The following is a 27,038-nucleotide window of genomic DNA, read 5'->3' as shown; positions in this document are numbered from 1 at the left end:
TTACAGTTGAAACGGCCGCTATTAGGGGTTTGGTAACTTACCAGAAGTCAAGAGGAAGGATCTGAGCGAGCCAGGTCTCATCTGCTTTTAACAATAGGGGATGTAAAAATGCGTCTGACTCACTAAACAGTGGTGATTTACATGAAGCATGATTGTAAGAGATCAGTGCCTTCCCTGCTCATCTAGTGTGTTTTTAATTGAAATTGCTTAATTTTTGGCTCAACAGATATTAAGACATCTTGAGCCTCTATTCTAAGATGAAAAACTACTCTATATAGCCAGCAGTTTTGAAGTCACACTGCTCTGTTCCATTGTCTTGACTGAAATCAGTCACTTACGCTCCTCCAGCCTAGGTTTCTTGGCCACACGGAACAGAACATCCGATTCTGATTTTCTGTGACATGCTAATGTCATAGGACATGGTGGTTAGAGCCACCCTTCTATGATTCTGTGTCAGCTTCCACCCATGGACGAAGCCCGCGTCCTCACTGGCTTTTTATCAGTTTGCTTCTGTTTTCCGTGCTGACCCCAAGTCAGGAGCCGTGGCGGGCTCTCCGCGCTGGCGCCCGGCCCCTCCGGCCGCGGCAGTCACCCCTGTCTGCTCCCCCCAGCTGGAGATGATCGCCATGGAGAACCCGGCGGACCTGAAGAAGCAGCTCTACGTGGAGTTCGAAGGAGAGCAAGGAGTGGACGAGGGCGGCGTCTCCAAGGAGTTCTTCCAGCTGGTGGTGGAGGAGATCTTCAACCCCGACATCGGTAAGTGTCGCAGCGCTGGGTCGCCGTGTCCTGTCTGTTAGGATTAAGAGCTAGTCCGCCTGGGTTTGTCAATGTCCTCGGTGGTCTGGTGTGGGCCACCCAGGGTCGCCGGTCCTGACTGAATGTGGGTTCTGGGACTGGCTGACCTCACGCGCTGAGTCAGGGTCTTGCTTAGACTTTGAGCCGGGTACGTGCACAGAGATCTCTTAGTGAGCCTTATGGGAAGCACCTTGGAGTGGCCCAGTGGGGGGGTGTGTTTGTTCTTTAGTCTAGGACATTGATCAGACTCCCAGCATTCCTGAGGTAGAGTCACAGACTCCTGGTCTGACCAGAGGCTGTCTTGTGTGACAGCGCCCTGCTGCCCCGTCAGCGAGGGGGGCCACAGTGAACACCTGGTCACACCTGCTCCCAGAGGAGGGGGAGCTGAGGTCCCCCTGAAAGGTGGAGTGGGTGGGCGGGGAGGAGCCCTGGGTGGGGGCTGGGCAGCATTTCCCAGGGGAGCCCCGTGCTGGGTGTGCTCGCTTGTAGAGCTGACTGCGTGACAGTGACACAGAAAGGCTGGCCCCGGTCGTGCGCTCAGAACCGGGAGGGGGGCCGTGGGATCCTGCACAGTCCAGGCTCCGTGTGCACAGGGGTCCGCTGTTCTGTGCCGGGTCTCCGTGGGCCGTGTGTGTGTAACTGGAACTAGACATGTGGAGTTCATGACAAATAGAGCTGTGGTAAGACTGTATCCTAGCTAATGTTAATTAGTAATCAGAAGACTGTCTCACTTGTATATAATGTATTCAGAGTAAACTAAGACACATGAAACCATGCCCTTTTGAGACAATTAATGTGCCAGCTTTGTAAACTTGGCAAACTTTAAAACTAGATTCTTAGGCAACTAGAAATGTTAAACATTAGCGATAAAGTATATTTACATTACATGCAGAATGCTTCTAAGAAAAACACGACACATTTTGCTTGGTGTGCGGTAACTGAGATGATGGCAGAGAAATAGCAAAAAAGAAAATTCTAGAAGAGCCACACCCCTTCATAGTGTTTTATCCTGATATCTGAAAAAAATGTGTCCAAAGTGGAATCTCCTTCTGCTTCCAGTTATCTTTCCCACAGAGATGAGAATAGTGACCTGTGTCTTATTAATTATGATTAATTTGTAGTTTGTTGCTTTTGAGACCAAAGGCATACACATTTGTGAAACGGCATCAAATTTATTAATTTGCAGTTATTTTAGACTGGTTTTGATTCTGTTAATACTATATTTTTAACTAAGAGAATCTTTTAGTATGCTGATGTGTGTAGTAATTTAGGCCTGTAAGAAAAGTTTAAATGTGAACTGTGAAATTCAAGTACAAAGTGAATATTCAAACTGTTAGGAACATTAAATTGCATTAAAACAATGTCCTAGCTTAATTTAGGCTCTTGTGATGAATGGGACATTTTAAAGTTCCTTTCACATTGAACTCTAAGTAAAAATCAAGAACTATTTTTAAGCTGTTAAAAATCTTAAAATTAATTTGTGTGCTGCACAGATCCCTGAAGTGTGTTCTAGTTGTTCCCCTTCCCCCTTGTTAGATCTAATTCTTACACTGTTTTTATTTGGTTTTCAAGTGTCTACTGAAAACCATTTTAGTAAAATAAAGTTGCAAATTCAATTACAAGACTTTTTAACCTTTTCCTTGGATGTTCCTCTAAAGGGAGGAAGGTAACTCTGCCTTGTTAATGGTTATTTACGTAGGCAAACCCAAAGATTTCTATTTTTAAATGAGTGACACAAAAGAGGGTGCCCAAGCTTGTGTTTTGCGTAGCAGAGACCCTAGGAGCCCGAGAGAGGCTTGCAGACACACTGGTGCTGTGCTCGCTGCTCACGGTTACATGCGTGTGAAGCAGCGCTGAGTTCTGGACACGCCGAGTCCGTGGAGTGTGTCTGGCCTCGCCGGACTCGGTTAGAAAGGTGCTGGGACCCTTCTTGGGACCATGTGCAGCTCTGAATAAAACAAACTTTTCCTTAAAGAAATCCAAATTTTTAAACAGGATGTATGGATTAAATGTTTTTATAAGTGAAATATTTTCAAATATGATAACTTTTTTTTTTTTTTTGCATTTTCCAGTGATTCGGTCAAGTAGGGCTGCACATGCATGCATTTGTGTTCATAGAAAATTAGAGAACTTGCAGTTAATGAACATATCCTCACACTTCTTGGAAAATGCCAGAAAAAGTGCTTATTACTTTGTTTCTTTGGCTTTAAATATATAGAGTCCTGCCTTTGCCACAGTTTATAATGTATTTGAACTTTGGTTTCTCAAGTGCTAATGCAATAAAGAAAAAAAATGTTGTATAACCTATTGCGAATAAGTTGACTTGTGTTCATTATTTTGTATTTGTATTGTTCGTTGGTCTTTAATAAAATACAAGAGTAATGTGTTTTTAAAAATCGTTTCTTGTAGGTATGTTCACATATGATGAATCCACAAAGTTGTTTTGGTTTAATCCCTCCTCTTTTGAAACTGAGGGTCAGTTCACTCTGATTGGCATTGTTCTGGGTCTGGCTATTTACAATAACTGTATACTGGATGTGCATTTTCCCATGGTTGTCTACAGGAAGCTAATGGGGAAAAAAGGAACTTTCCGAGACCTTGGAGACTCTCACCCCGTAAGTCTTTCCTCTCACTACCTTTGTGACTGTTGTTGAATCTTTTTACTGTTGTCTGAAGTGCTTTGAACACTTTTAAAACCTCAGAGGGGAAATTTTATAGATAGACCAGTCAGCAGCAGGCTTTATGACATTGACTGTGTAGGGTTCTTAAACATCGGGTCAGTTTGATTTTTAATGGAGTGGTGAGATTGCCCGGTGAGGTGGGCGCTGTCCTGTGTGAGGGGCTTGGTGGTGGCCTGTGGTGTGTCTGCTGTCCCCAAGTCCCCAGAGTCGTGACTCGGGCCACAGTGCTGACTGCACTCTCCCAGTGGAGGGCTTGGCAGTGACCCAGCCTTTAGTTTAGTTTTTTTTTTTTTTTTAGTGTTTTTCTGAAGTTGGAAACGAGGAGGCAGTCAGACAGACTCCCGCATGCACCCAACCGGGATCCACCCGGCACGCCCACCAGGGGGCGATGCTCTGCCCATCTTGGGCCATTGCTCTGTTGCACCTAGAGCCATTCTAGCGCCTGACGGCAGAGGCCATGGAGCCATCTTCAGTGCCCGGGCCAACTTTGCTCCAATGGAGCCTTGGCTGCGGGAGGGGAAGAGAGACAGAGAGGAAGGAGAGGGGGAAGGGTGGAGCAGATGGGTGCTTCTGTGTGCCCTGGCCGGGAATCGAACCCGAGACTTCCACACGCTGGGCCGACACTCTACCGCTGAGCCAGAGCCTCTAGTTTTGTGGACTAGTAGGGGGCAGGGTTTGCTAGCTGGGTTTGAGCTCGTACTGTCAGGGTGTTCTCTCGAGAAGAGCTGCACATGGTGCGCTCTGGCTCTGTGCTGTGTGTGCTGACCGTGCCCCCCTGTGTCCCCCCCTGTGTCCGGCTAGGTGCTCTACCAGAGCCTGAGAGATCTGTTGGGGTACGAGGGGAACGTGGAGGACGACATGATGATCACGTTCCAGATCTCCCAGACGGACCTGTTTGGGAACCCCATGATGTACAATCTGAAGGAAAATGGTGATAAAATCCCCATCACAAATGAGAACCGGAAGGTAGGGGATGTTTCTTTTTGTTTTTTGTTTTTGTTTTTTTTTTTGAAGCTGGAAACGGGGAGACAGGCTCCTGCATGCGCCTGACCGGGATCCACCCGGCACGCCCACCAGGGGCGATGCTCTGCCCCTCCGGGGCGTCGCTCTGCTGCGACCAGAGCCACTCTAGCGCCTGAGGCAGAGGCCAAGGAGCCATCCCCAGTGCCCGGGCCATCTTTGCTCCAGTGGAGCCTCGGCTGCGGGAGGGGAAGAGAGAGACAGAGAGGAAGGAGGGTGGAGAAGCAAATGGGCGCTTCTCCTATGTGCCCTGGCCGGGAATCGAACCTGGGTCCCCTGCACACCAGGCCGACGCTCTACCGCTGAGCCAGCCGGCCAGGGCTGTTTCTACATCACTGTCTTGGTCTCTTTATGAACAGACTTTCAAATTATGTACTGCTTATAATTTTAGAAGAAGCTTCTAGTCTAGTCCACGCCGAAACCCCAGAGGTCAGGCACCCAGGTCCCCGTGAGCACAGTGGCCAGTGTGGCCGCATCTGGGTGTGGCTGGTGTGAGGACCTGTGGGCCGGCACTGGCCTTCAGGGAGCGAGGGGTTGCGGCGTGTGGCGGTGGTGGAAGCCAGGCTGGGCGTGTGGGGGCCTCGGGACGGTCCCTGTCTCCACACAAGGACAGTCGCACGTCAGTGCACACATGCATGCAGCTTAGGGACACTTCCAAGAAGTCACCTGGAATCACATGGTGTTTTCTGTTGACTAGAAAGGTGAGCATCTGGAAAGCAGGGAGTATAACGGAGAACACAGCAGGATAGTCGGGATGTGTGCACACAGCTCCCTCACAGACACACTCACAGTGTTATAGCTTCTGATAAAGTACTAGATGGAGAGTGCATCTCCCTTTCGTGAGGTGGTTTAGGAGCTCACGTGTCAAGTGGAGCAAATTGTCGCTGAGCTGAGGCCACAGGCAGCTCCTGGACGCTCTGGACACAGAACGCGGTGTCCCTGCCCGCCCCGGCCTGTGCGGTGGGCTCTGCACGCCTGTGTGTGCACACCTGGGGGGGTGGACTTCACACCTGCGCGCACACTGGCTTTGATACTGTTTTGTCTTATAAACTATCAAAATGGAAACTTGTATTCGTTACTTGAAGTATGTGGCCTGTCTGCAGGTTAACGCTGCTATTGCAGAGCCGTGGAAAGGTTAAAAGTATTTTTTTGTTTTTCTAAGTATAGAATTTGAATTCTAAAAATATTCTTGAGTATTTTTTGTTATGGGAAAATAGAAAAGTAATTTTAAAAGCCCTGTAGTGCGGCTGTCTGTTGAGTTTGTTCATGTAGCGTGTAAGACGTTCTTGTGGTTGGTGTCCTCTGCAGGAATTTGTCAATCTCTATTCTGACTACATCCTCAATAAGTCGGTAGAAAAACAGTTCAAGGCTTTTCGGAGAGGTTTCCACATGGTGACCAACGAGTCCCCCTTAAAGTACTTGTTCAGACCGGAGGAGATCGAGCTGCTGATCTGCGGGAGCCGGGTAAGGGAGCGTGTGTGCAGGCGCGGCGTGGGCGTGGTGGGCGGGGCTGTGGCGTGCCGGGGTGAAGACCTCTGATTTTGAATTTGCAGAATCTAGACTTCCAAGCCCTGGAAGAGACCACGGAGTACGATGGTGGCTACACCAGGGACTCTGTTCTCATCAGGTGAGGCCGAGTTTTCCTTTTAATGACTGTCCTTTTATTTAAAATTAAAGTTTTGTTTTTTTATTCTAGTTGACATTGCTTGTTAGTTTCAGTGTGCAACCTAGTGGTTAGACAGTTGTAGGACTCCGGGAGTGACCCCACAGGAAGTCCACCAGCACCCACCCGGCACTGTCCCCGGGCCGTGTCTGCCAAGCCATGCGGTCACAATGGGGTGTCTGTCCTTTGTGGCTCCCCACTTCCCGGCAGCTACCAGGCTGTGAGCTTGTTCCTGGTTTGTTTGTAGGTTTCTCACTTCGGTGAGGTCATTCAGCGTCTCCCTCTTATTTCACCCATGGGCCCGCGGCGCTGTCACAAAGAGGAAGGTTTCACTCTGTTGTGGCCGAGCTGTGTGGTGCTGTGTGAGAGCCAGGTCGCGTGTTGTGTGTCAGCGTGTGTGTGAGAGCCAGGTCGCGTGTTCTGTGTGTCAGCGTGTGTGTGAGAGCCGGGTCGCGTGTTCTGTGTGTCAGCGTGTGTGTGAGAGCCGGGTCGCGTGTTCTGTGTGTCAGCGTGTGTGTGAGAGCCGGGTCGCGTGTTCTGTGTGTCAGCGTGTGTGTGAGAGCCGGGTCGCGTGTTCTGTGTGTCAGCGTGTGTGTGAGAGCCGGGTCGCGTGTTCTGTGTCAGCGGCCTGGCCCCGTCCGCAGTGCTGCTCTGAGGATCGAGGCCGTGGGCATCGTCCCGGGCTGTTCTCATCAGGCAGAGACCCAGACTGCACCTGTGGGGCAGCGGGCAGCTCTGGTTTTTACTTTTTGAGACTGTCCACGCCGCTGCCCAGCCGCATCTGCAGCAGGCCACGGGCTCCCCTCTGTGCACGGGGCTCCCTCTGCGCACCCTTGCCTGTGCTGGTTGTCGGACAGCCATTCCGATGGGGCAGGTTGATTCTGTGTCTCCTTGGTGACCCCTGATGTTGTGTCTTCTCCTGTGTCTGTCAGACAGCGGAACGTCCTCTGTGTGGACAGAGGTTGCTCAGGTCCTCTGCCTGTCTTAAATTGGCTTTTTTCCCCCCTTTTTTTTTTTGAGAGGGTCTGCTGTTTAAATGTACGAGTCATTTGTGTGTTTTGGCTGTGACCCTGTCTCAGATGTGTCCTTGGCAGGTGTCCTCCCATTCATAGTCCCCAGAGGGACGTGTGCTTCACGCGTAGGCCTGTCTTTGGGCATCGCCTCCAATAAGCAGAGTCACAGATTCTCAGCCTCTAGACTTAGAAACGGGTTTAGAATAGTCACTTGTTCTGATCTGTTCCTGAATGAAGTGTTTCATATGAGTTACATGTTTTCTTCTGCGTTGGTGTGAATGACCTCACACGGGGTGACGTGTGGCTGGTGCTCATGCTGGTTAGAGGGGGGTGGGCAGACGCCCCCCGAGCTCTGCTCTGAGCTCTTGCTGCCTCCCTTGTGCCGTGTCCGCTGCGCCCCCGGTGAGGCAGGTGCCCCGTCTCTCCCGCTCCGTCCTCTCTCCTCCAGGGGGCGCTATCCTGCCCCGAGGCTGTGGTGCCCACGCAGGCGAGGCGAGGACGCTGGGGACATGCATCCTACCCTGCACGCGTGCTCTGGAGGACACTGCCCGCAACCCAGTGTGTGCACCCCAGAATGCGTGTGTGTCTAGAAAAAGTACTTTAAAATAGATTGTTAAGTTACTGGTATTTCCTCTTCCTAGTAGCACTTGGCCACTTTAGCAGCAGTTTTGAGCTTACATTGTGCTGCTAGCCTGAGGTCCCAGGTGATCCACGAAGAATGGGGAGGTGTGAGGGGAGGGGGTCCCCAAGCGTCCCAGCGGCTCCGAGCCACACGGCTCAGGCAGGACACGGGCGCATCTCCGTGTTTCCCTGTATTCAGAAGTCACGCAAGTGAAATGAATAAAAAACTTTGAAACTATGATACATTTCAACTAAAAACGACCAGCGTAACATTATAATATGGAACACCACTGAAGAATTGTATTTTCAATGCTATAAAAATTTAGTTTTGCTAAAACTTACCAGTAATATAAAGGAATGGGAATGTTATTTTTAAAGCCTGGGAAGCACCGTGTGACCATGTTGAGCCTCAAGCAGGTATGTGCGTGGTCTCCTTGCTGGTGACACTCCGCCAGCTCTGCCTGTTGGCGACCAGGGTCCCTGCCCCTGGGCTGAGAGCAGGGGCTGCAGCTGCTTTTGAGGAATAGTGAGTTTCTGCTTTAGAGGTGTGGTGGGATTCCCATCTGAGCCCTTCTGCTAATGTGATCAGTCCCACTGAACTGGGTGGTGCTGATCGCCTCTTTCCCAGGTAAGTCTCACTGAGTCATGTTGGCTAGTGTATAAATAAGTTACTCTGTTAAGAGTTGTTTTATCTCTGTTCATGAGAAACACTGACTTGATTTCCTTTTCTTGTATGTTGATTAAGTATTGCTGCCTGTCCAGTGATTTGAAGAGTACTTCCAGAAATAGTGTAAGATTAGGATTAATTTATTCTTAACTATTTGATGAAATTCACCAGTGAGACCGTCAGGATCTTTGAGGTTTCCTTGTGGCAGGTTTTGTTTTCAGTGTGTTTGGATGTTTCATAGGCTGAGTAGCCCCAGGTACCGGTCATCCATTGCCCCACACGGCAGCGTTCCTGCATCCCTGTGTAAGAACAAGGAGGCGGACGGCAGGCACCCTGGAATGCGGGTGCAGGTGTGCCTGGGCACCACCAGGCGTGGGCCCCCCACAAGCTCCCTTCCAGCTCCCCCTCCTGGCGCAGGCCTTGTTGTTAGAGGAAGTACCTAGAACAAGGGCCCTCAGACCTTCAGGGTGCCAGGCTGGAACGACACGGCCAGCCCCCCCATCCTCCCTGCAGGACCAGCTCTCGATGCCAGTGCTCTAGGGCATGGAGGGCCCTGCTGTGTGTCAGACACGGACGGTGTGGGTGGGTGATGTGTGTCCTAGCCTGTCACCTGGTCCCCAGCAGACGGGGAGAAGGGAGGGCGAGGGTCTCTTGTCCTTGGATTTGTCGTGTTTGTTACCGATTATATATTTCTAATGGACTACAGTTTACATAATGATTGTTTCCTTCAGATAAATGCACACCCGTGGGACTCCTGGTCACAGGTGACCAGAGGTGACTCCTCAGGGCTCCTGACCCTAAACCCCCATCCGCGCCTGTGACTGCCAGTGCGGCCGCACTAAGCTCAGCCCCTCTCTGCCCACAGGGAGTTCTGGGAGATCGTCCACGCGTTCACAGATGAGCAGAAGCGGCTGTTCTTGCAGTTCACCACTGGCACTGACCGCGCGCCCGTGGGCGGCCTGGGGAAGCTGAAGATGATCATTGCCAAAAACGGCCCCGACACGGAACGGTAATGGGGTGGGGTCGCAGCGGGGCCGTGCACCACTGCGCGTGCGGGCCAGTCCACGGAGCGCCAGCTCACGGGCTTACCCAGCCCTGGGAGGAGCACCGCAGGGCTCGCCTGATCTGCGGGTCTTGCAGATTGGCACGAATCCGTTCTGGTTCCCAGTTTTCCACAGAAAGCCACGTTATGTAACATGTAGAGTGGCTGAGCTGAGGCCGCGAAGGCTGTGGAGCCTCCACTGTCACTGTCACCATCACCATGCGGGCTGTGCTCACTGTGTGTCAGCGGCATCCTGGCCGCCGGGCTCAGTGTAGAAACACCCGTTAGCATTCTGCATTATTTAATATGTTACATTCATCCTCAAGTTCCTTACACAGCCGTGTCCCTAGCAGTATGTCCAGTAAGGAGTAAAGCGCAATTTGGAATCCTGAGAACCAGATTTGAACATGACCTCCCTGTGACAGTTCCGTCACTGCCCCATGACCCCGCTCTCGAGCGGGTTGGGGCTCTGAGGTCAGTGCCGAGTGTGGTGGCTCAGTGACCGCCGTCCCCCCGCAGACGGAGCTGTGCAGACAGACAGACGTCTTGCACGCGCACAGCTTGTCTGCGTGCTCGGCACTTATGCCCGGCGTGGCCTCGGGAAGTAGCGTCCTGTGGGCCCGAGCTGCTTCCTCTGACTCACCTCCTTCCCTTTCTCTCCGTCTAGGTTACCGACGTCTCATACTTGCTTTAATGTCCTTTTACTTCCGGAATATTCAAGCAAAGAAAAACTCAAGGAGAGGTTGTTGAAGGCCATCACTTACGCCAAAGGGTTTGGCATGCTGTAGGAGTGCGGAGATGGAAGAGATTGTGCCACTGTCCCGCATCGGGGAGGTGGCAGTGGCGCCCAGCACCCACGGCTGTAAGATAGTGACCCGCAGTAGTCACCTGTGTCTGTGCCTCCCTTCTTCACTGGGGACATGCGGGCTGAACAGCAGATGTCAGCTACTTACGAACAAACCCTTTATTATCATTATTTTTCTGCGTGAAAGTATTACTCATTCTTTCACCTGTATGTACAGAGAGGTTCTGAATATTTATTTTAATGGTTAAATCACTTTTGCTTGTGTTTATTACTGCTTGAGGTTGAGCCTTTTTGAGTATTGACAAAAAAATATATACCAACTAAACTCCTCTTGTAAGGCAAGGACCACCACTGAGGGTAGACCATAACCTTCAAGTAAGTATGTGCTATTTTTCATCCCTGTATCTAACTCAAATCAGGAACTGTATTTTTTTTTTAAAGAAAAAAAGATTTGCTTTTGAAACTTGAAGTCTTGAAAAACAGTGTGATGCATTTGCTGCTGTTCTAGTCCCCAAAGAGTTCTCTGTGCAAACCCTGAAGTAGAGAAGGGAGGAGGCGGGGGGCAGCCCGCAGCCCCCGCAGCAGGTGGAGCCTCGTGCCAGTGTCGTCCGTGCGTCTCGCGGCAGCCGCTCCGTGCGCCCTCTCCGCGCCGGCGAGAGGACGGGGTGGCGTCTGTGCTCCTGTGTCGTTGTCATTGTTGTGTCACGTTTACTGGGAAAGTGCATTTGGCCAAAAGAAATGGTGAGTCAAGCCTGTTGCAAGAAAGTTAGGAAGTTCGTTGTTTATAAACACAAAAGCATGTAAAAGTGCACTTAAAATAAATTTTGATTCATTGCTCATTACCTGCATTCTAAATAGACAATCCAAAGTCTTCCCTCCGTGGGGCCCGGTCCCGCGCGGCCGGGCTGGCCAAGGGTGCGCTCGGTGTCGGCGGGAGGCTGCCCGCAAGCGGAGTGTGGCTCCCAGTCCCGTCACCGTGTGTCCCCAAAGAGTCAACCTGACTTCCGAGAGTGTTAGAGACTCCGCTCGCGTCCTGTGGTCTGTCCAGGTAGGGTTAAATTATTGGACATTCAGAAGTTAAGTAGCTCCCCTTCCCGTCCTCTGTGTCGATGACGTTCACTTTTACTGCAATATAAATAAAAGGATTATGTATTTTTGAGGAGAGACGAGATAGTCCTTTACCACGAGCTCCAGCCGCTGTGGGCTTGTGCGTTGCTCGTCCAGTCCCCACACGGCAGCCGGTGACTTGAGTGGATTGGCAGGAAACTACGGCTTTCAGATCATGGGAAGGGATGCAGGATCTTTTGGAATTACTTTAATTCGTTTAGTAATTGCTATAGAACTGTTCTGTACCATAATGCTGAATAAAACTGTGACGCTGTTCACCTGAAATCTGGAGAAAGAAGACCGTGCTTTCCGTGGTGTGGCAAGGTGGCTGGGCCGGGCGAGTTCTCCCCCCTGCAGGGTCCCTGCTGGGCCCACGGGCCTCTGTCTGTGTCCGTCTGTGTGGAATGACCATCAGCCAAGAACCTGGGGCGTTTTCTAATAATTTTGTGCAGAAACCCGTGCGCACCAGGCCTCTGTTCTTGTCACCACAATCTGGGAGGACCCATGGGCACACATGGCCTTGGAGGCACCGGGGACCAGACCATCGGCCATTCTCCCAGGCACCTGCCCGCCGTCCACGCCGTCCTGCGGTGTCGCTGACCGGGATCACGAGGAGCAGCCAGCAGAAACTTGACCACAGCTCGCACACTGCGCCCGATGTCAGGACACAGAGGCTGGTTTGTTTTCCTTTTGCCGAGAAATCCCCTCGGTGTAGACTGGGGTAGAAGCAGGCTCACGGTTGTGTGTGACACAGTTTACTCTCGTGTTTTTCTCACCTGTGGGCTGTCCGTACACACAGCTGTGGACCCGGCTTGTCCTCCCCTGGGTTCGGGTGCTGTGACTTTCCACAGTGGCCAGGAACCTCTAGAAAATAAGTGAACCCCAAACCAAACTAACTGCTTCTTTGCAAATAAAGTATCAGTGTTTACATTTCACTAGAGAACACTTCAACATGTTCACACAGACAGCATGGAAACTCAGCCCCTCCTAGGGGACCCCCTCCCGAGCCCCCCGCCCCGCCCACTTACCAGTGCTGGCTGCCGTGGGGAACAGTGTGGGTTCCTCAAAAAGTTAACAGTGGAGCTGCCTTTGACCCAGTGATCCCACTTCTGGATATTTATCCAAAGAAACCCAAAACACTAGTTTCAAAAAAAAAACAAAACTGCACTCCTGAGTTCACTGCAGTAGTTACAACACGCGAGGTACGGAGGCAGCGTAAGTGCGTGTCAGCAGACCTGTGGGTAAAATCCCGGGGTGTCTGCGGATGGCAGAATAGAGCTCAGTCATGAAGAACGAGGTTTCCCTTCTGTGGCGGTGCAGACGGGCTAGAGGCTGTGCTGAGTGAGCTCAGGAAGGCAAACCACACGATTTCACTTGTCTGTGGGCTCTGAAAAGCAGTGAGAACAGGAACAAAACAGACTGGCGGCCAGAGGGGAGAGGGCTGGGAGGTGATGAAAGGAATCGATACAGTTGTTACAGACCAGTCCTGGGGATGATTCTCTCTGGGACACACAGCGACTTAAGAGGTTCACCACCCCCAAGCCAGTACTACAAGAAACAGGAAAGGGGCTTTAAGGAAAAGAAAAAATACATAAAATACAAATAATAAGGTGGTAAATAAATACATACCAACAGTAACTTTCAATGCAAATGGAATAAATGTTCCAATCAAAAGACAACGCTTTGGCTGAGTGGGTCACGAAACAAGGCTTTTACACATGCAGTTTACAAGAGACTCACCCCCTAAGAAAATGAAGGGCCGGGAAAAGACATTTCATGAACAGTGAACTAGAGAAAAGAACGCTAGGGTAGCAGCACTGGGCTATACCGAGAGACAAAGGAGGACCCAGGAACTCCACTTCTCAGTATACCAGGAAGCCCACAGCACCTCACTGGAAAGACCAGTGCACTGTACGCTCCCTGCAGCCTTACAGCAGTCCCGGTGGGGAGCCCGCGTGCTGACCCACAGACCAGCCTCAGCTGCATCGAGGTGACGCGGTGCGGACACAGGGACCACGACTCCGCCCCCCGCAGCAGCATGGCTGCACCTGTAGAGGGCGCTGTGCTCGGCGACAGGTCGGGGAAGGACCACAGGGCCTCCCAGACCGGGGGGCCTGAGAGGGGAGACAACAAGCAGAGCAGACGGACTTGGCACCCAGCATTCTGGTGGCGGCCAGGAGGGGGAGGGGGAGGGGTTGTCAGGCAGAGGTGGTTACAGGGCCGTCAGCAGCATCGAGTGCAGCACAGGGGACAGCAACACGGAGCACACGGGGCTCCCTGAGGTGGTCACTCGGGAAGTTAAGTCGACGTCCGATCCCAGGGCTGTGCACCTGAACCTAATGTGACAACTGCACTCTGCACACACAGACAAATGGGGGGTGTGGCTAGTGCCAAGTCGCCCCGCCCCCTCCAAACCAGGGAGGCTGGCCTTTGTCCCCAAGCCCTGTGGGACGACTGAGGAGGGACCCCCTGTGGGACACGCTGCTGGCCCCCCACAGTGCCCGAGAACGCCTCCACAGGGCGCCGGGGCCCTCACTGCCTGAGCACCCGACCTCGTGCAGCTGCCTGGCTCCCTCTGGGGGTGGGTGCTCCTCTTACCCACCTCAGGGTCCCCGCACTGTCCCCCCAGCACCCCTACGTCAGCGCACCTGGACAGCGAGCCCCTTCGCCTCAGGTCTCTGCGGTCTGTTCTTGTCCTTGTATTACCCCCTCCCCCTCCCTCAGCTCCTCAACGTTCTGTGTGAACCCCCCCCCCACCAGCACCTCCTCCCACCTGACTCCCTTCACCTGTGTCCCCCCCAGCCCAGAACCCCCCAGCCCGGAGCCCAAAGCAACCTCCAGACCCAGCTCCCTGGCCAACAGCCAGTCGCTCTCATTCTGCTTAGACACACGTGGCTCATTTCCGTCTCCTGTGCCCCCAGCTGCCCCCTGCCGAGTCCGCCTCGCAGCTGGCACCCTGCGCCCACTGTGCCAGGTCCCCGTGCAGCCTGGCTGCCCCCTTGTGCCCTTAGCCCCTCTGCCGTCAGTGCCCTCGCCTGGTGAACGGACGACGTCGCCTGGGAGGTGTCCAGAACCTGTGTCTACAGGACACGCCGGCCTGTCCTGCTCTGGTTCTGTCCTCGTGCGCCTGTGGGATCACTCACACCGGTCTCATGACATGAGCTGGGGGCTGCCCTTCCTCTTAAACCCAGGAAGGTGTATTTCCTGAGAACTCCTTGGAGACCCTGGCCCTGAGCCTCTCAGCTGTTGGGGGACACAGGGAGAGGCCCCTCCAAGGGACACGTGTGACTGGCTAAGAGGGCTGTGGGCTGTCCTGCAATGCCCACTGCACAGGCTGGTTCCCTGTCCAGAGCCAGGCACACAGCAGCTGAGGGGACGGGAGGCTTCTGGCCCCGCGAGTGGCCACCCAGGCTCCTGGGGGACACACCTGATGAGAGCAAGCCCCCCCATGTCCCCCTGAACGCTGGTGTCTCCCTGTCCCCGCACCGGACTCCCACGAGTCCTGTTCCCCAGTCCCCTCCGTCCTGCTGGGAAGGAAGGAGAGGGAGGAAGAGAAAAGACATTGGCCCCCCATTCCCCACCTCGGGCCCCCACACAAGAAGGCCCAAGCATGAGTGAGGGTGCTGGTCACAGAGAAAGTGCCGTTCTGACGTCTCACCAGGGCGGACTTCGCAATCCCGAGAACTGGGTGCTGACAGCAGCCTCCCCGCACCCCAGGAAACCATCATAAGGATCCGGGCAGAGGGCAGACTCCGCGCCCCCCCCCCCCCCCCCGCCTGTGTGTGTGTCACAGACACGCTCACGGCGCAGGTTAGACCTGCGGAAAGCACTTGGGACACGGCAGACACAACGAGGAGAGCCCCCCCCCCCTGCAATCCTGCCCCCGACACGGCGGAGCGCTGCGTGGTGTTCCCCACTCCCCCCTCCCTCACCACTGACCAGGCCCTGACCCGGGGGGAGAGTTGGCCCTGGCTCGGTTGGGGTGACGCGTCCAGAGGCGGTTACGGCCCCACGGGTCGAGAAAAGGGCTCCAGAGGAGAGAAGAGCAGGAGGCCCCGGGCACACAGACGCAGCCAGACCCGCGAGGGCTGAGAGGATGGGGTCCCCGGAGGGAAGGGCAGGAGCACGTGGTCCCTGGACGACACGAGGCCCGCAGGACCGCAGAAGTTGTCACTGGCGTCTGTCTCGGCTGCGCCCCGCCGGACACCGAGCCCTCGCGAGCAGGGACTCTGTTCACGGCTGGGCCCCCGGTGCCAAGCAGAGTGCCAGTGCAGCCTGCACCTCAGAGAGGCCCCTGCCCTCCACCCTGCTGTCTGCACCCCCAGACAGCCCCCCACTCTCGGCTCCCTGCGGCTCCTAAGAAGGGCACTTGTGAAGGAAATGTCAGCGGCAAAGGCCATGACCCGCCAGCTGGGCTCCGCAGAAATGCCAGCACCGCCTGACCAGGCGGTGGCGCAGTGGACAGAGTGTCGGACTGGGATGCGGAGGACCCAGGTTCGAGACCCCGAGGTTGCCAGTTTGAGCGCGGGCTCATCTGGTTTGAGCAAAGCTCACCAGCTTGGACCCAAGGTCGCTGGCTCGAGCAAGGGGTCACTCGGTCTGCTGGAGCCCCCTGGTCAAGGCACATATGAGAAAGCAATCAATGAACAACTAAGGAGCCACAACGAAGAATTGATACTTCTCATCTCTCTCCCTGCCTGCCTGTCCTTATCTGTTCCTCTCTCTGCCACAAAAAAAGGAAAAAAAAAAAAGAAAAGAAATGCCAGTGTCCCTGAAGGTGAGGCAGCGCCTGGGGCGCCCAGGCCTGGCTTCGGGGTCCCCCCCCATACTGATTGCTCTTCTGAAGGTGGCAGGAAGAGGGAAGTCACTTTCCTCTCCTAAGATGGTGGCAGGTAAGTGGGTGGCTTTAAGTTCCTGAGACCTTATAGGAGATGGGCTGGCCCATCGTCGTAGCCTGAGGCTCAGCTTAGGACTGGGCCTTTCCCACTCTTTTAATGCTAAGATCTTTTCAACACTAAGCTTTTCTCCACACCCCTGACTGTTGCATGATGTGGGGTGGTGCACTCTTATGAGGAATCCAATCTATGCTTCAGATGAGACTTTGTATCAGAGGCTTTGTATCAGAGACTTCCCTATTTGTATATTGAATTAAAGGCTTTAATTGTCTATGCTATATAATAAAGCAAAGACCAGGGGCTTGCTCTCTCTGATCTTGCCATCAGCACTGAAGAGGCCTCCCGGCCCCATCCTCTTTTCTCGGTGAGTTTATTTTCTTAATTCCGCACCCTCGGGACCCAGACTTACTAGCCGTGCTGGTCCGCGGCAAGACCTTGTCAGCCCTCCACCCTGGGTCCCGGGTCCTGGTGCCGCCCCGCCCTGAAGCCACACAGGAGAGCCCCACTAAGTACAGAAGGTGGCTTTCTGTTTCTCATCACAACCGCCTGTGCGTCGTCAACGTTTCCATGCAAGTAACCCAGAGGAAACTGATGAAACTCACATGAAACCCACACGAAGGGGAAGCTGTCACTCTGCCCTCCCCCCCTCAGCTACACAGGTGACATGATACCCAGGACGGCTCCACCATGTGTTTTACAATGTGCACCCCACCAGGGTCCTTCTGCGGTCATCCAGGGACAGCCACACTTAGGAACACAGATCCCACGTCCAGAGAGCCTGGCCGGCGTGCGCACAGTTCCAAGAGGAAGATTCGTGGCAATCCAGGTCCACCTCAAGAAACAGGCAAAATCTCAAGCAATCTAACCTTACACCTAAAGGAACTAGATGAAGCCCAAAGTCAGCAGAATAAAGAAATCAGAGGGGGAAAGTAAAATAGAACTAAAAAAAAAAAAAAAAAAAGAAGATGAATGAAACAAAGATCTGGGCTTATTTGAAAAGATAAAAATATGATAAACCTTTCGCCAGACTCATCAAGAAAAAAAAAAAAAAGATGGCCTAAATATATAAAATAGAAATGAGAAAAGTAACACCCGACCCCACAGGAATATAAAGTACTATAAAAGAATACTGTAAAGTTCTATGCCAGCAAATTGGAGAACCAAAAAGAAATAGATAAATGCATAGAAATATATACTATTTCAAGACTGAATTAGGAAGAAACAGAAAAAATGAACAGATTACTAGTAAAGAAATTAGTAATAAAAAAAAACCCTAATCAAGTCCAGATGGTTTTATAGGTGAATTCTACCAAACATTTAAAGAATACTGTTCCTTATCAAACTGTCCCCCCCCCAAAAAAAAAATCTGAAGGGAAAGCTTCCAAACTCATTCTGTAAGGTTAGCATGACTGACACCAACCCAGACAGATGTTACAAAAAAAGAATATTACAGGTCAATAGTTTTGATGAACATAGATACAATTTAAAAAACCACATCAAGATAGTAGCAAGTTGAATTCAGTCAGTAACACCATAACCAAGTGGCGTCAGTCCCAGGGATGCAGGGATGGTTCAGTCCCCACACGCCAGTGAATGTGATCACCCACATACGCAGAAACCCTGTGTTCCTCTTAGTAGATGCAAGAAAAGCATTTGAAAATTCAGTATCAATAAAAAAAAAAATTCAACAGCCATTTGTGATAAAAAAAACTTTCAACTAAGCGGGTATAGAGGGGAATTTATCTCAAAGCAGTGAAGGCGACAGGCACACAGCATCGCTACACCCAACGGCCAGCTTCTCTAACATCAGGAATATGCGCTCTCGCCACTGTTACTAAACACAGTCTTGAAACTTAGAGCCACGGCCATCGGACAAGAAGAACAAGTAACAGCCATCAACACTGGAGAGGAAGAGGAAATAACTGTCCCTGTTCGCAGACGACATGATATTAGACATAGAAAATCCTAAGGATTCCACCATAAAACAATCAAAACTAATAAAATTCTGTAAATTTACAGAATACAAAATTAATGTTAGGAAATCTGTTGCATTTTTTTAAAATTTTATTTATTGGTTGTAGAAAGAGAGGAAGGGGGAGGGAGGGAGAGAGAGAGAGAGAGAGAGAGAGAGAGACATCAACTTGTTCCTGTATGTGCCCTGACTGGGGATTGAACCCACCACATCGCATACCGGGACAAGACTTCCACTGACTGAGCTATCGGGCCAGGGCTTTTTATTTATTGATTGACTTTTTAGAGAGACAGAGAAAGGAAGGAAGAGAGACAATAGAGATAAGAGAAGTATTCATTTTCTGTTCCACTCAGTCGAGCAATCATTGGTTGCTTCCCATGTGTGTGTGCCCTGACTGGGGGGGTCAAACCTACAACCTTGTCATTTTGGGATGATGCTCTAACCAACTGAACTAACCAGTCAGGGTTATCTAGGAACAAATTTAACCAAGGAGATACAAAAAAAACTGTACTAAAAAAAAAAAAAGACATTGATAAAAGCAACCAAAGAAAATATAAAGGGAAGTTTATACTGTGATTATGTATCAAAAGAATAGTATTAAAATGTCTATACTATTCAAAGCAACTAATTCAATGCAGTCCCTATCAAAATACCAATGGCATTCATAGAACTAGAAAACATAATCCTAAAATGTATATGGAACCACAAAAGACCTCAACTAGCCAAACAATATTGAGAAAGAAAAAGTTGGAAGCATCATGCTCCCTGATTGCAAACTATATACAAAGCTTTAGTAATCAAAACGGTCTGGTACTGGCAGAAAAACAGACAGAGTGATCAATGTAACAGAATAGAAAGCCCAGAAATATCCCCATGATTATATGACCAATTAAACTATGGCAAAGGAGGCAAAATTATATAGTCAACAGAGAAGTATGTCTTCCATAAACGGTGCTGGGAAAATTGAACACATACAAGCAACAAAGAAACACTTTCTTACCCCACATACAAAAATAAACTCAAAGTGGGTCAAAGACTTAAATGTAAGCCCTTCTACCATAAACTTCTAGGAGAAAGCAAGGAAACCAAAGCCAACCTGCTGCAGTGGGAGAAGATATTTCTAAATGATGTATTTCATAAGGAGTTAATACCTAAAGAACTCCTACACCTCAAGATTTAAAAAAGAAAATCTGGTTTTAAAATGGGCTGAGGACCTGAGTGGACATTTCTCCAAAGAACATGTGCAGATGAGACACACGGAAACACATTCAATATTGCTAACAATCAGGAAAATGCAAGTAAGAACCACAGTGAGCTATCACCTCACACCCGTCAGAATGACTATGGCCAGTAAGTCAGCCCACAGCAGGTGCTGGCGAGGGTGGAGAAAAGGGAGCCCTCCCACGCTGCGGGGGGGGACGCAGACTGTGCGGCCACCGGAAAACAGAGCGAGTCCTCAAGAAACTGAAGACGGAATTACCATGTGACCTCGCAGTTCTGCTTCCCAGTATTTATACAAAAAACTTCAAAAAAGCAACTGTGCGCGCCCCCAGGTCCGCCACAGTGTTATTTACAGTCACCAAGCTACAGAAGCGGCCCGTCAACAGACAGAAGGATCAAGGTGTGGTGCTTCGACACGACGAAATGCTCCTCAGTCAGAAAGAAATAAAACCTTTCCGTCTGGGACAACATGGCTGGACCTAGGTAATACGCTCAATGACACACACAGGTCCCGAAATACAAAGGCTATACTATGTCACTTATATGCGGAATCTAAAATAAGTAAGTAAATAAAAATAACCTAAATAAATGAAAAAACAAAACAGACAAACCTGCACACAGGGAGACCACCCCGACGGTGGCCGTGTGGGGGTTAGAGCTACACACCGCCAGTCACAGAGAAGGGGTCACGGGAGGTACAGAGTCAGGAACACTGGCATAACTGTCACAGCGTCAGACGTGGGTGAGACGCAGTGGGGTGACCGCCTCCTGGGTACAGAATGTCTAGTCACTGGGCTGTACACCTGAAACTCTTAAAATGTTATATGTCAACTGTCGCTTAAAAATACATTTTAAAAAACTGTTAAACCAGCCTTGCAGATGTCACCACTGACCATGAAGTGTTTCTATATATGATTACAATTTTTTGCCTTTATGCTCATGAGGGATATTGTTTTATAAATTTTTTTCAATTTTTTGTCTGTTTCTTTCCTATCAGAGTAATGCCATCTCTATATTTAGAATGAATTGGAGCCCTGGCCGGTTGGCTCAGTGGTAGAGCGTCGGCCCTGGCGTGCAGAAGTCCCGGGTTCGATTCCCGGCCAGGGCACACAGGAGAAGCACCCATCTGCTTCTCCACCCCTCCCCCTCTCCTTCCTCTCTGTCTCTCTCTTCTCCCGCAGCCAAGGCTCCACTGGAGCAAAGTTGGCCCAGGCGCTGGGGTTGGCTCTGTGACCTCTGCCTCAGGTGCTAGAGTGGCTCTGGTCGCAACAGAGCGACGCCCCGGATGGGCAAAGCATCGCCCCCTGGTGGGCGTGCCGGGTGGATCCTGGTCGGGCGCATGTGGGAGTCTGTCTGACTGCCTCTCCATTTCCAACTTCAGAAAAATACAAAAAGAAAAAAAAAATGAATTGGAAAGCATTCCCTTTTTTTTACATTTTCTAGACAATTGTAGAATTAGTATTCTTTTTATTTATTCTGAAGCTATGGGGGCCTGGAGTTTCTTTGTGCAAAGGATTTTAACTACAATTTATTTCATTAAAAAAATGTTATTTAGACAACACACTTCTTCTTGATTGGATTTTGGTAGTTTGTGTTCAGCAAAATTTTCCGTTTAGTTTTTCAAATTGATAAGCATAAATATGGAGATTTATGCACACACATTTTTATAAATCCCCCTTCTTGTTACTGTAATATCCGTAGGCTCTAAAATGATGTTCCCTTTCACATTTTTAGATACTGGTATTTGTATCTTTGCCTTTTTTTTTTCCCTTAATGAGTCCTGCTTGAATTTTACCAAAATTCTTTCTCAATTGATCAGTTTTCAATTTCACTCATTTTCCTCCTTGTATATTTACTCATTCACAATTTTATTAATTTCACTCTTATCTTCATTGCCTCCTTTCTTTTTAACTGTTGGTTTAATTTGCTTTTTTTTTTTTAAGTTCCTTAAGGTAGAAATACAGTTGAGCCTTGAACAACATGGGGGTTAGAGGCACTGGCCCCTCCGCAGTGAAAACTCTGGGCATCACTTTCCCTCTCCCTAACTTCACTACCAGGAGGCTTGCAGATGACATGAACTTCCTATGGACACATATTCTGTGTGCTCTCTGTAGTATAGACTGTATTTTTACAATGAAGCAAGCTAGAGGGAAGAAGCAAGTTTTGAGAAAGCCAGAAGAGAAAATGCATTTTGGGCACTGTACTGTATCAATACGGTAGGTTTACTGTATCAATACGGTAGGTTTCTATCATTCGTTTACAAGACCAGTCATCTCTCTGTGAACTGGTATTATAATATACAACACAGTAGATGTCGTAGGTGTAACGAACACGACATCCAAAGTAAAAAGGTAACATGGAAGGAAATGCATGGTTATTGATAGCATAAGGCATTCTGTAGCCTGGTGCTTCAAGCAGCTCTCACAGAATGTTCATGGCACACAGCCTTTAGTCATACTCATAAGACAGTACTGGAGACACTGTTACATTCAAAGAAGCACTTACCTGTGATGACAGGATACAGTTTCCCCCCATTACCAGGGAGAAAAGAGTATTGGACAGTCATAATTCTTTGAGTGACAATAACAGTAAGAAAACGAAGGTGGTTGGTTTCAGGTGAAAGCTCACTCACCTCATGCCTCGGCCAGCCGTCTGTCTGTCCGTCTGTCTGTCTCCCAGGCGTCCTGCACACGATGTTCCCCACGAGGACACTTCTCCTACACTCATCACCAAGGCCGCTCCTCTTCCCACCGCAGGCGCAGGAGGTGGGCAGGGAGGCGGGGACACTCTGTGAATCTTTCTGGAAACACACTGTCATTTCTGTTCGACATCTTGCTTTTTCCTTCCTCTCAGAATGTTTCTATTCCGTCCCAGGTCCTTCTTCCACCACTCGCCTCCATTCCGGTGCCCACACCACGGAAGCACCCAGCTCCACAGCAGCCAGAGTCGCTCTCGCACACTCAGAACCCTCTCTCAGACCGAGTCCTGCCACGCCTTCTTCCTCCTCCTCCTCCTCCTCGCTCTGGTTCCGAACCTCTTCTCCACCAAGCCGTCCTCCATGAATTCTGCTGCTGCGCTTTCTGTTTGCTCTTGAATTTCTCCAAGACCCATATTTTGAGACCCTTTCATTCACCTTCCGACATCTTTCTTTTTTAACATCCACAAAGTGTTTTCATGATTTCTTTGAATGGCTCCTGTTGTTCAGTCCTGAGAAGTCGTGCACAGCACCTGGACAGTTCTCTGCAGCGGGATCCATGGCTCGGGCCTGGTGGCTTGAGCGGCTTTTCCTATACAAACGATGGCATCTCCCTGGCGCACTCCTTTCCGATTTCCAAGCTGTCCTCTCTGCTGGGGCTCCCTGCCACCCTGCGAGCCTTCAAGGGCCCCATGACCCCCCGATCTCTAGGCTGAACTGGACATACTGTGTCCGAGGGCCAGAAGGCCACCTGGACGCTTTCGGTGCTGAACTCACGCAGTGCTGGGCTGGGGTGCTGTCCACTCTCCAAAGAACCTTAACAGACAGTCTCCTACTGGCAACGTCCTTCCGGCTTCAGGGACAGAGAGTTCCGTCTGTACAATCCATCCAGAAAAAGCGCTCTCACTGCCCAGGTCTCCTCGTACACCCAGAACTCCGGCAGCTGCTGTCTGTCTTTCCTTCCAAGCTGGCGTCTGTCTTTCCTTCCAAGCTTGTTGTCCGTCTTTCCTTCCAAGCTGGTGTCTGTCTTTCCCTTCGGGGGTGAGTGGCTTCACAGATTGAGGGCAGTCCTGACCCAAGCCCGCCTTCGCCTGCCCGTAGACCGAGCCCGTGCCTTCTGCCTCCAGCCCTGCGCTCCTTCTTCCTGGCTCACAGAGGTCCCTCCGGGGCTCTCGCCTGCACCCCAGCCTGCCCCACGGCCGTCCTTCCTCTGTGACTTTCTCCACGGTTTCCGAACACCTGCCGCTGGCCCTCAGTCCTCAGAAGCCACTCCCATTGTCACTGTGACGTTTTCTTTTTTAAGCAAACCTCTTTCCAAAGTGATCAAACCGTCCTTGGCCGTCCCGCCTGCCGGCTGCCTCGCCTCCCGTCCGCTTCATGCCGCCGTCCACTGACTCCCTCTTTCCAGAACCATCCTTCTCTTTGAGCCGTCCTGCGCCCACACACAAGCCGCCCTTCCATCCAAGGTGCCTGCCCGCGAGGCTGCCGTCCCGGCTTTGCCGTCCCTCCTCTCTCTTCCCAGGGTGCGCATCCGTCCGCCTCGCCACGTGGGGCGAGCCCGCCGCACGCTCGTCCACCGTCCTCGTCCTGCGACTCCGCCTCCTGCCGCGCCTTGTCCCTCGGGAGCTTCACCAGCGGCACTTCCTGCGGGTCCCGTGGTGTTATTCGGGGCTTACGAATCACACTGAACACAATGAGAAATACACGAGAACCACAGAGGTCACTCTCTCCTGTGACACACAGCTGACCAGAGAGCCGCTCCCGCAGAGCCGGCAGCGCCCACAAGGGCCCCAGAGGCCGCACGAGGAGCACAGGATAGAGTACAGTGCGCCCTGCAGTTTCTCATCCTGTGCGGCTACAACGTTGACACCGCATCTCCACAGCGGTTTCTGTTGCTCTCGACTGGGGTGTCTGTGCGCCTACGTTCTAATAAATTTAAATTTTTATAGTACATGTGTGCATATTTTTCTGGTGGTAAATAATAAAATTGACTAGTCTATATAGTTTATGCTTTCATGACATACCTTAAAATTTTTTTTTCTAGGCTACACAGTTCATCTGCAAGTTTTTTTTCAGATTGTCACAAATCTCCAAAAATATTTTACAAATATATTCATTGAATAAAATCTACATAAAAGTAGATCTATGCAGCTCAAACCTGTGTTGTTCAAGAGTCAACTGTAAAGTCATTGGTTTTTGGACTTTCTTCTTCCTAACACAGACATTTTAGCGCTCTAACTTCCCCTAAATACAGCTGTAACTGCATCACATAAACTTGAATATGCTGTTTTCACCTTTATTCAGTTCCAAATCTTGTGTGTTTTCCTTTTTATATCTTCTTTGACTAATGAGTCGCTTGTAAGTGCTATCGGCAATGTCAGGTTTCGAAGAATTGTCAACAGCTATGTCTCTTACTGATTTCTAAATTCATCCCACTGAGGAACTAAATTAACACAGTTTATGGTAATCTTATTATTTTACGTTTATTGAAACAATTTATTGCTCTCCCATTGTATGAAGAACTTCAAAGTTATAGGGAGCTGCTCATCACTGGTCTATGATGGGCTATTTTTTTTTTTTTGTATTTTTCTGAAGCTGGAAACGGGGAGAGAGAGACAGACTCCCGCATGCACCTGACCGGGATCCACCCGGCACGCCCACCAGGGGGCGACGCTCTGCCCACCAGGGGGCGATGCTCTGCCCACCAGGGGGCGATGCTCTGCCCCTCCGGGGCGTCGCTCTGCCACGACCAGAGCCACTCTAGCGCCTGGGGCAGAGGCCAAGGAGCCATCCCCAGCGCCCGGGCCCTCTTTGGAGCCTTGGCTGCGGGAGGGGAAGAGAGAGACAGAACGGAAGGAAGGGGGGGGTGGAGAAGCAAATGGGCGCCTCTCCTATGTGCCCTGGCCGGGAATCGAACCCGGGTCCCCCGCACACCAGGCCGACGCTCTACCGCTGAGCCAACTGGCCAGGGCAATGGGCTGTTATTATTGATAACCATTCTGTATTGGAAGGAATTAGGGAGGGAGGGAAGGAGGGAGGGAAGGAAGGGGGAGGGAAGGAGGGGGGAGGGAGGGAGGGAAGGAGGGGGGGAGGGAGGGAGGGAGGGACTGGCAGAGAGAAAAGCAAATACCAATTTGAAACATAGATAAATAGTAATTATAATGAAACACCAAAATCTGGTCCCACTGTCATGACGTAACCTCTGAGTGTTCCAGTCACCCGTTCCTCTCTGTGACCTTGGTCAGTCGGCTCCTGACAAGTCAGCATCTCTGAGTCGGGGCTGCCTGTCTACAGAGCTGTCGCTTGCATGAAGGAGACCGAACACATGTGCTCTGGTTCACTGAAGCTGGCCGCTGGGCAAGCCCCTACGCTCCCACAGACCCAGGTCCCTATGGCGAGGGCACATTCTGGGTAACTGGCAGTGGTGGACAGAATAGATAATGCCAACAGGAACTGATGTGCGAGACTCACTACTTAGATTACTGGAGCAAGACAGCAACTGACACCAAAAAGACACTAGACAGGAACCAGCTTTCTGAAACTGTCGTCTTACAAGCAGTATTTCCTCTACATCGGAACCACCACGTTACTGCCCAGTGACCACCTACCAACGGCCTCACTTGATCGGTCTCCATATTTTCACGTAATCTGCACTGACAGCTCACTTCTTTAACTTTCTGTCTTTATAAATAATAAAAAAAAATTAAAAATTTCTATTTAGGGACAACCATCGATATTTCTTTTTCACAAAAAAGTATTAGCTCAAGTCTTCCAGTAAGGTAATCATACCAATGCTTTACTGCCCTGTGTTTTTTCCCCCATTTTCTCTTAGCCAAACCAAGAGCATCATGAATTCACACTCCAGTCTCTGTTCCATGACCCTCACTTTGCCATGACCCACAGACGCTCGTGTTGGGGAGCCGTGAGTGCCCCGCAGAGGCAGGCCCGGAGCACATGGCCTTAGACTTATCTTCACACGGACTGTATGTTCAGAACATGCCGGCGTACGATAATGGTGAGATATTTCAAGCAAAAATAATTTAACCTGCTGTGTTTACTGAGAATGCTGGACATCTGGGTTCACTCCAGAGTTGGGTAATTAATTCAGCTGGATAATGGACGTGTGAGTCACCATGACCGTAACCTCATATATATGCAAAGGAGCTCATTTCTTTGTGTCAAGTTCACGCAAACACACACACACACACACACAAACACACAGTCATCTGAATAAGCTGTAAAATTCACAAGCTGGTTGGTGCAAAACCACCAGTAAGATGACAAGTGTCCATGCTGTACATCTGTTGGGCACATTTCTCTAAAGCTAAGTAAACACTACGCTCAATCAAAATTATTTGTAACCTGTGTTATTAATGATCTGCTGCTTCAACCTGGGACCACAAATTATAGCTCTATTTTCTTATTTCTTCACTCTTAAACAAGAATTGACAACTCTAAGGACTAAGAAGAAAAAAAGAAAAACCCACATAACCAAATATGACCCTGCTGAAACTGACTGGGGAGGGTCCCACACAACCCCAGAGTCTCGGACGTTCCGGCCATGAGACCCTCATTAACGTTTCCGTTTGAACAGTTTTTATTAGTGTACTCAGTTTGGCTACATGACACAGTACCCACTCACTCTGAGAAAATGTATTCGCCAGTATTTGGACTAGTTTCATGGGGATATTTTAAATTTTCTATTAAAATACAATATGTGGAAAACGGCGTGCACTAGAAATTTATAGCTCAATAAATTCGTACCACCCATGCACAGCAACTAATGAACACACAGCTCAAGACACAAATGCTACAAGCCTCCAAAACCACCCACGAATCTT

At 50.4% G+C, this 27,038-nt stretch overlaps 1 protein-coding gene and 1 long non-coding RNA gene across 2 annotated transcripts in view; one reads left to right on the top strand and one right to left on the bottom strand.

The window, feature by feature from the left end:
- UBE3A (ubiquitin protein ligase E3A) overlaps positions 1–11,699 on the top strand; it is a 61,810-nt gene extending 50,111 nt beyond the window's left edge. Inside the window, exons 7-13 of the mRNA XM_066238309.1 lie at positions 612–756; positions 3,205–3,410; positions 4,278–4,442; positions 5,805–5,960; positions 6,050–6,123; positions 9,326–9,469; positions 10,170–11,699. Of these exons, the coding sequence (XP_066094406.1) occupies positions 612–756; positions 3,205–3,410; positions 4,278–4,442; positions 5,805–5,960; positions 6,050–6,123; positions 9,326–9,469; positions 10,170–10,290 (1,011 nt within the window). The 3' untranslated portion in view covers positions 10,291–11,699. The remainder of the gene's footprint in view (positions 1–611; positions 757–3,204; positions 3,411–4,277; positions 4,443–5,804; positions 5,961–6,049; positions 6,124–9,325; positions 9,470–10,169) is intronic.
- A 10,879-nt stretch (positions 11,700–22,578) lies between these two features.
- LOC136310376 (uncharacterized) lies at positions 22,579–23,877 on the bottom strand. Its single transcript, XR_010726557.1, has 2 exons — positions 22,916–23,877; positions 22,579–22,856 (listed from the first exon to the last, which is right to left on the bottom strand). It is a non-coding gene; the product is annotated as an uncharacterized lncRNA (long non-coding RNA).
- Positions 23,878–27,038: the final 3,161 nt, after the last annotated feature.

This window comes from Saccopteryx bilineata, chromosome 7 (assembly GCF_036850765.1).
Source record: "Saccopteryx bilineata isolate mSacBil1 chromosome 7, mSacBil1_pri_phased_curated, whole genome shotgun sequence".
NCBI lineage: Eukaryota > Metazoa > Chordata > Mammalia > Chiroptera > Emballonuridae > Saccopteryx > Saccopteryx bilineata.
Note: the sequence above shows the minus strand (reverse complement) of the source record. Positions and strands in the feature narration are given on the sequence as shown.